At 29.2% G+C, this 9,398-nt stretch overlaps 1 protein-coding gene across 1 annotated transcript in view; it reads right to left on the reverse strand.

The window, feature by feature from the left end:
- Window positions 1-4,937: 4,937 nt before the first annotated feature.
- The window catches only part of LOC110025861 (V-type proton ATPase subunit e1-like), a 25,243-nt gene continuing 20,782 nt past the window's right edge, over window positions 4,938-9,398 (reverse strand). Inside the window, exon 3 of the mRNA XM_020726536.1 lies at window positions 4,938-5,222. Within this exon, the coding sequence (XP_020582195.1) occupies window positions 5,159-5,222 (64 nt within the window). The 3' untranslated portion in view covers window positions 4,938-5,158. The remainder of the gene's footprint in view (window positions 5,223-9,398) is intronic.

A 9,398-nucleotide genomic window follows, 5' to 3' on the forward strand; every position in this document is an offset into this window, starting at 1 on the left:
AAGGATATGGAGAAAATGAAAAAAAAAAAAGAGATCATTTATATATTTATCTCATAATTCTTATGTATTTATATGTCCAACACTTTAAGGATGTTATTATTACAAAATTTTCAAAAGTGAAATACATTGTTTCATATATATAAATTTATCACACTTATTTGTAACAAATATAAATATCAAAATTTAGGTATTATATATGTAAGTAAAAGAAGAACTATGACTATGGGGTATGTATGCAATTTTTTCCAAAAAAAATATAATTAGTTGTTTATTGTACACAAGAATAAATTGGTAAAGAAAAGCCATTGAACATGAATGAAATTCTATAATGTAATGCTTATGGAAGAATAGGTAGAGAGCCTTCCCTCTAATTAGGTGACTCGGGCTCTAAGCATATTCAAACTGCTAATTTATGTCATAATTATTCTTAAAACTTAACGTTGAAAAAAAAAAGAATAAATTATAGATTTATCTTTTTCTGTGCTTCTTCCATGGATGATATTGTTCAACTTTATGAAAGGATGAAACTATCTTGTTTGTTATAATATTTTTTTACTCTATTTTATTTTATTTTTTATTATAATAGATATAAAAAATTAATGTTATTTATTATGACTTGAAGAATCGTTTACCCAGTAATCTAAGAATATAGATTATTTATTCATGCACATCATTTAAATCATAATCTTATAACTTATCCTTCAATATGTATCACACTTTCTTATTGTGCTACTTCATCATGATTCTTAAATTTTTTTATGCACTTGAACCATCATTCATTATTTTGAATGCATTTTGATTTATGACCATGGTTATATGTTTTAGAAAAGTACTATTTATACTTAAATATTCCTAAACATCGTATATTTATGTCTTGATATACTCTAAACTCAACTATGTCCTCCATGGCTAAAGAGAGCTCTTAAAGCCTTAGAAATTCCTCTTATTTCTAAGATGCTATTTATCATTTAGTTCTTGGGAGCCAACTTTACTTCTAAGAACACTCCTTGAAAAAGCTTTGGAGTCTCTTTATTTTAAGTGTGTGCAGTGTATGACTCTCTCATTGACCAAGCTATTGGTTTGTCTACTCTCCTAACTATAAAAAATTAAGCAATATAAGTCTTTATTGGAAGAGAAACTTCCTAAATTTAGCACTAAATTCTTTTGTCTAAGTTGCTATTGGGCAAAATGAGGCTTTATTATGGGAGGAGATGAATTATTCTATAGGCATGGAGAGCACTTTTGACCAACCAACATCTCTAGTTTTGGATTTGTTCACCATAACATACTAGGATTTGGATTCTTCAATCAACATGATAATTGTGTAGTATAATTATCCATGTTAATCAAATACTTTAGTTTGAGGAGTTTAGCACCCAAAATATTGTTATTTACAAATCAAGCAATAAGGTTATTTTTTTTTTAACTACCGAACTAATGTATTTAAGTGTGCGATGATCAAACCACCAAGAATTTGATAAAAATGAAAAATATGAGTTAGGGTTTCATCATGAATTTTGATATTTGAGCGAGAATTTAAAAAAAGGGATGAAAGTTGGTGCTTGATTTGTAAATAACAAAGTTTCGGGCGCTCGCATGCAATTGCAACTAGGGCAATCAAAACGGCTTGTTGCTCATGAATAGCTTGCATTCGACTCGTTAAGTAGCTTTTGTTCAATTCGTTCGAAAATCAAAAGAGCCAAACAAACAATTTTTTTTTTTTTCACTAGATATATAAAAGAGCTAACCACGAACAAAAATTTGTTTATTTGTGTTTGGTTGGTTTTAGTTCAAAATAATTAAATATACATATATGTGTATGTGTGTGTCTATATATATATATATATATATATATATATATTGATGAGTATTATTTTTAAATAATTTAATTGACTACAAGACTACAAAGAATTATATCAATTAAAATTATTAATTAAAAATAGAATAAAATATATTAAATAATATTTAAATGAATATTTTAAATATAAATAATAAGATTTAAATCTTGCCCTTACCCTTAACATTTTATGGCTTAGTGACTAGGGATGTCAAAATAGCTTGTTTTTCGCGAATAGCTCATGTTCTGCTCGTTATGCAAATGAGCATAACACAAACAAATTTTTTGAGCTTGATATATTAATGAGTCTAACACGAAGAATGATATTTTTTTTAACCAGTACACAAGCCAAACTTCTCGTTTACACCTCTAATTGCAACACCCCCAACCCAAAAAGAAGATATTCCTTTCTAATAAATTTAAATTTTTTTACATAAATTATTTTGTGTGCACCCCAACTGTCGGCATGAATATTAAAGCATTTGAACCTAGACAACGACTAGACAACCAAGGTGTCCTACCGCCCTATTGCCAACTGCATGGTCATGAATCGACCGACACACTGTGGTGAGAGATTCGAAAGACATACCACGCCGACGGTCCCAACCGACTGGGGCGTAGGCAGAAATCTTTGATCATCATTAATCATTCGAGCTGCCTTTATCGAGAAGGACAAGATTGATATTCAACCAGGCGCCTTGGCCGACCGACACATACTTCAAAGAGACAAAGTTGCCACTAAGCCAGCAGCCTCAGTAGGCCAAATTCAAGCTAGTCGGCCAGTCAATTGCCCCCATATTAAAATTCAAAATGTAGCAGAGATATGGTATAAATTTTCATACGATCAATAAGAGTATCCATTGTATTAAGAGTGTTTTCAATAACCATTCACTCCTATAAATAGGCGGCAAATGTACAAATAAAGGAACCTTTACCAATTCGTTGTATAGAAATCTCCTCACTTGCTATTTTCTTCTTCTCTCTTCCTTCCTTCACTCAATCCAAAACTCTCAGGACATATTCACAGAATAATTTAGGATCCAACATATATATAATTTATTAATGAGTCATTATAATATAATTCAATCAGGCCAAAAAAAATACCCCAATTGCATATGAGCTTTTATTAAAAGACTAAATCATTTTAGATTTTTGAGAACTATACTTTCATAATTGAAAGAGTCAATTAATATGAATAAATCAAATAATTAATAATTATAGTTTATGCTGACCAATCACAAACAAGCCCCTTGTCATTCAAACTCCACTCAAAAAAGCAACTCACTAATTAATAATAATAATAATAATAATGACAATATTATTATTATTATAATCATAATTATCAATATCATTACTTTTCTAATAATGAACAACCCTTCCAAAGGTGCAAAGCTTTTCTTCTAGAAAGACAAGGCTTCCTTTTGAATTAGACCAAATAGGGGCTGATGAGGACAAAGTGGATGACAAAGAAAACCAAGAAAATATTTTTAATAAATTAATAATAATAATAATAAATTTGACTTATTTCAACATGTTGTAAGCTTACATCATCTTAATTCTTAGCTTCTTTGAACATTTTTAAAAACATTACATTTTAATATTTACATAAATACCGCTCAATTCTTATTTATTTACATATCTAAAACCGAAACTTCAATTTTTACAAATATGCTTCTTTAATGCATAAGAACATGTGTATGTCAATTTTTTTCAAGTTAAAATGATGGTATTTTTTATGAGATATGAAAATTTTGGACGGTATAGATGTAAATTTAAAAGTTTAGGTTGGGAACATAGGGTTTGTTTGATGATATTATATTTTTTTTGGGTTAAATAACTAAAATTCATTGTTATACATGACAAACAATCATGAAAAAGATGCATGAATTATATAAAGCTTTGTATTATAGTTTACACTAATTTTTTGACCTCTTAGTACTTGTAAAAAGGAAGATTTACAACCATGACACTCAATTTCCATGTATTTACATATCCAACATCTAAAGTATAATTTTTTGCATTTATGTCAATTTACATGTAAAATAAAGTATTTGAGTGTATAGATATTATTAGTTCGGTTTAAATTTTAGATATGAAAATGGAGAAATTGGGTGATAAAAATTAAATAAATCATTTTTAATTTTTGTTTTTTTACTTTTTTTTTATTATTTTTATTATTTTTCTGCGTTCGTTCCAAATAAAAAGGTCAATTAACGGCTAAATAATATATAAAAATGACTTATATAAAATGTTTAAATGTCCGGATTTTGGGGGTTTTTTTGCAAATAATTAAATAGTTTCTAAATTGTCTTAATTCAAGTACGAACAACTAGGGGTGTAAACGAGCCGAACACGAACGAGCTCGTTCGTGTTCGGCTCGTTTACACCCCTAGTTGTTCGTACTTGAATTAAGACAATTTAGAAACTATTTAATTATTTGCAAAAAAACCCCCAAAATCCGGACATTTAAACATTTTATATAAGTCATTTTTATATATTATTTAGCCGTTAATTGACCTTTTTATTTGGAACGAACGCAGAAAAATAATAAAAATAATAAAAAAAAAGTAAAAAAACAAAAATTAAAAATGATTTATTTAATTTTTATCACCCAATTTCTCCATTTTCATATCTAAAATTTAAACCGAACTAATAATATCTATAAATTGATAGTATTTCAAGCCGAACACGATATTTGTTCGTGTTATTCGTGTTCGGCTCTCTAACTTCTTAATGAGCCGAACATGAGCTTCTTCATGAGCCGAACGCGAGTTGTTCGTGAACAATGAGCCGTTTTGACAGCCCTACAAACAACTAATTGATTTTAATATTAAATTAAAAAAAAAAAAGAAAAAAATGCATGTTTGATATGTTACCAAAACCTCGAGGGTATATATGAAAAGAAATATATAGGAAACATAAAAGAAAATTGAAATATATTATTTCATATATAAATCTTCTTATTTTGCAATTAGTATAATATAGCTATTTATTGCCTTCCAATTTATATCAATCAACCTTACAAATAAATCCCAAAAAAGTTCAAAAATTCATTATGCAATATTGTCAATTATCCCCATGTTCTATACTAAATGAATAATGAGCTAAACGGCTCTTCAGTTCAAAGCAAATATAATAGCATCATTACATATTAACAAAAATACACATCCACAGGTTTACAATGACTGAGGAAAATCAAAAATTACAAATTTATTCCTTAATTTGTTTGATATGCAATATTACAAATAAATCCGGGTGAAAAAGATAATGAGACAGCAAGAGCACCAGGATTGGGGAGGTTGAGGAAATGGAATCATTTCACTACTCTCCGTTGAGAATGGGAACAATCAATGGGTTCATCTGTGCAAGATACACAATTGCCCACCTAAATATACAAACAAAATAAGTTATATACATCCAAAAAATTGAAAGAATCAAGATGTATATATGCTGCAAAAAAAATTCACATAATCATCAAGATTTACTTTATTCAATAATTGTTTCATATTGATTTTATGAATTTTCATTTTACGTGCGAGGAAAGTGCCAAAATAGTCCCCGGTGGTCCCAGAGTTTATAGAAGTGTTAAAATAGTACCCAGAATCTTTAAATTGAGGCAGAAATAGTCTCCATAGAGTACTTTTAAAGCTTAATTTTAAACTAGTCAGGCGGTTATTTTGACAATTCTATAAAATTTGAGACTAAAACAGCCTCTTTTCATTTATTTCGTATGATTTAGGTTTTACATGTATTATCTACCCGCAACTTGTCCCAACTCTTGATCGTATCATCTCCTCTTTTGTTAAATTTTGTTGAGAAACGCATGACACGTTAACATTGAATTACGAGTTATGAAAAAAAGTTATCTTTGATCGATTGTTTCTCATCATATTGTTCTATCTATGAACCATAGTAATGTCTTTCGATCTTTCTTATGCCCCAACAAGTCCTTTCTTTAAGGATAAGACAAATTTTTTGATTGAATGAGTCAGAAGAAAACTTGAGAAAATTATAAGAATTATAATCCTCATAAATTTTCTTAATAGATACTTTAAACTTTTAAAGTAATCAATCTCATGATATTTTTAGGAAGATTTATACCACTCAATTCCTATTTATTTACATATCTAACATTCAATTTTAACATACATGTTACCTTAATGATTTGGAAGGCACAAATGTAAAAAAATCAAAGTTTAAATGTTACATATGTCAATACATAGAAATTGGGCGGTATGTATATAAATGCTCCATTTTTATTAATCCTTGCCAAATAACTTTCTTGGCACGAGCTGCAAAAAATAATAATTTTGAGTTTTCATTTATTGTTGGCCCTATACACTTGCGAAAAGCAAGAGGTTTGTGATAAAACTCCTCCTATAAGCTTTCTAAAAGAGGCCTCAAAGTGTTTGATATTGCAAAGTAAACCAAAATAAAAGTTAATAGAAAAGAACTGAACTCACCAAACATTCAACGCAATACCGAGGTTATCAAAAGACTCGCCTTATGTTTGTACTAAAACATTCTGACTCTTCCGAGTATTGATCTTTGTGAACTTCTAATCTCAAGTCATGAAATGAAGTAGGATGAAGAGTGAACCAACTCACCCAACTCGATAATCATCACTCCATCCCACTTGTAAAGAGTGAGAAATTATGAAGGCCCTCAAAGAGAATTGGAGAAGATGGAAACAAAATCAAGATTTAATTTAGTTATTAATGTTAGAAAATACAAAGCAGCAACTATGGTTATTAGTAGAGCATAGAGGTTGCATATTGGCATGAAATTAAAGGACAAAAAGAGTAATTTTTATGTCTTCTGAATTTCATTTTTCTGAATTTAATTTGTCTCAACTCAGATTCCAACTGAGCTAATTAGTTCTCTACAAAACGGAACAAATTCAAGATACTTTCAAGTACGAGGAGCTACAGTTCCTTCTCCTGAAAGACAACATATGGGTTAAGCCCCGTAGTTAGACAGCTTATTCCATATCTGAAACTAAACCATCATGGTCATAAATCAAAGGAGAACAAAATATTAATTTGATTTCCGATGTTGATGTTGATCCATAGGAAGGAAAATATCAAAAGATTAAACATGCTATCTTTAGTTGGCCAGCCAAGCAAAAGTGCTTTTAAGTTTTAAGTTGTAATCATGCGGATGCCCCATGCATCATAAAAACTGGAAAAATCTAGATTGAAAAGTTAAATATTATATTTCTCTTAGTCTCTTGGTGGGCCTTATAATAATTAAGGAGAATAATTATTTTTCAAATCAAGAGGGCAGCCAACCACAATTTCAGGAAATAGGAATAAAGAACATGTGCCTATTTTTCAATTGCTAAAATCAAATCTTCAATCAAGTTGGCGATAGAATATGGACGGAAGATCAATTACATGTGTTAATTTTCAAATTTGGAGTCAGTAAAGTAGTATTTCAGAAATCAAAATCTAAGAAAAAAAGGGAACTATTGCACATGTGAATAATTTCAAATATTATATTTTGGAGACGAGAAATATTAAAAGTTAATTGATATTTCAGCTAAAAATGGGAAAATATTGAAGATTCCGGTCAAAGCAAGGTAATACCAAGAATTTTGGGTCTATTCAAGTTCCAAAATTTGCTCTCACATATTAATTTTGTTCTTTATTCTTCTCTTTCTCTAACGTTACTTAATTCATGTAAGGCTTAGAGTTCATTCCTCGTGAATTAGGTAGCACTTCCAATAATACAATGATTGAAACTATTGTTCAAGCTTCCCGCCTAAGACTCATTATAGTATTATACCCACTTTGTCTCAGATACCAAAATGATAAAGTGTAAAGAGTATGGTGGATATAGATAATATCATAATAAGTGAAATAGCATACAACTTTAACAAAAATTTCAATCATTATTTTGTTGGAAGAAACATCTAACTTAGAGCCATCAAATCATACCTAAAAAAGCTGCATTCAATAAGCTGCAGCTGCCCCAAACAGACCCTAAGAGCCATCAAGCCTCAGCCTCAAAAGAGAACTAAAATCTCACTAAAGTTCACTCATTCTCAATCATCGACATTACAAAAGAGTAAAAGAAAAAGAATGAAAAAGAAAAGTACTAAATGAAAGTAATTAATTGAGAATTAACAAAAGAATCATTCCATTGCTTTGGCCAAAATCTTCAAGTTTCTCCCATATTTGGCCGAAACATTAACTTTCCAATATGTCGTGCCACCAAAATTCAATGTTTGAAATTTGTGTAAATTCAATGTTTGAAATTTATTAACACGTGCAATAATTCATTTCCTTGGTTAAGGGTTTAAATTTTGAAATATATCATATTCATTAGCTCCAACTTTAACACATGCAACTGACGTTCTCCCCATACATAGCCGATCCATTGATTTAAATTTTGATTGTGACCATTCTAACACACATGCTTCATTTCTCCTTCCAAAGCTTGATTGGACATCGTCTTAATGTGAAAAATAATTACTCCCATTAATTATTATAAAACCCACGAAAATAATTAGGGCGTTATAATATTAATTTCTTCCAATATGGATTTTTTTTTTTTGCTTTCATAATTCATGGAACAACCATATAATTGCAACTTCAATTTTAAAATCTCATTAGCATGGTTAAGCAAATAAAGATAGAAATCAAGCTACTTTATAACTCTATAGCTTTGAATTTTCTTTTCTTTAAAAAATAATTCTAAAGCCATTAATGTGAAAGTAATAGTAATAAAACATGATATGAAGGAACGCTCAAATAATTAGCTAAATTGATGCTAGTCTATTATATGACCATATTTAAAATTTTAATATGATATTTCATGCCAAGCACTTCTTAATTGAAATGCAATTAATTCATGAGCTCGTCTTGCGTCCATTTTTCATTTATTTCTATCAAGTGCCACCTAAAATAATAAATTATTCTTTATAAATTATATATTGAACTAACTTAAATCTATGAATGCTCCTTTATAATCATTTCATATTATTTTAGTTTCCCATTTAAAGAGAGCATTTTTTTATCCAGTGATGCAGGTCTAAAATGCCAAATATATTTTAAATATTACTCCAACCATTCATCTTATATATAATCATTCCTTAGCATTTTTTTCGTAATTTCGTCACACAGATTCTTCTTCTTTTTCCATGCTCAGGTTAACAAACAATTTTTTATTGCACAACACGAGAAGCCATGCAACATTATTGGCATAAACACAATTTGATAAAAATTATATTTCAAGCCTCCACAACATCTTCTTACTAAATAACACTCATGAGGCACCCCCTTCATTGCAATAACTCCAACTTTATATCTAGAGGTTATATCATTGTCTACTTCATCATTCTTATATATTATTACGCACAAGTTCAAAAAAAAAAAATGCTGGGCAATTTCATAATCATGCATCATTAATTATGATTGATTTGAGCTGATTAAAATTAGCCAAAATGGCAAAATAATCAAATCAATTAAAAAATCACTCCACATCTGCTACCAAATACCCAATTAGAAAACTAATTGTCAAGCAACTATGAATTTCTCAGTGCATTAACCAGTCTTTT

This window comes from Phalaenopsis equestris, unplaced genomic scaffold, assembly GCF_001263595.1.
Source record: "Phalaenopsis equestris unplaced genomic scaffold, ASM126359v1 Scaffold000339, whole genome shotgun sequence".
NCBI lineage: Eukaryota > Viridiplantae > Streptophyta > Magnoliopsida > Asparagales > Orchidaceae > Phalaenopsis > Phalaenopsis equestris.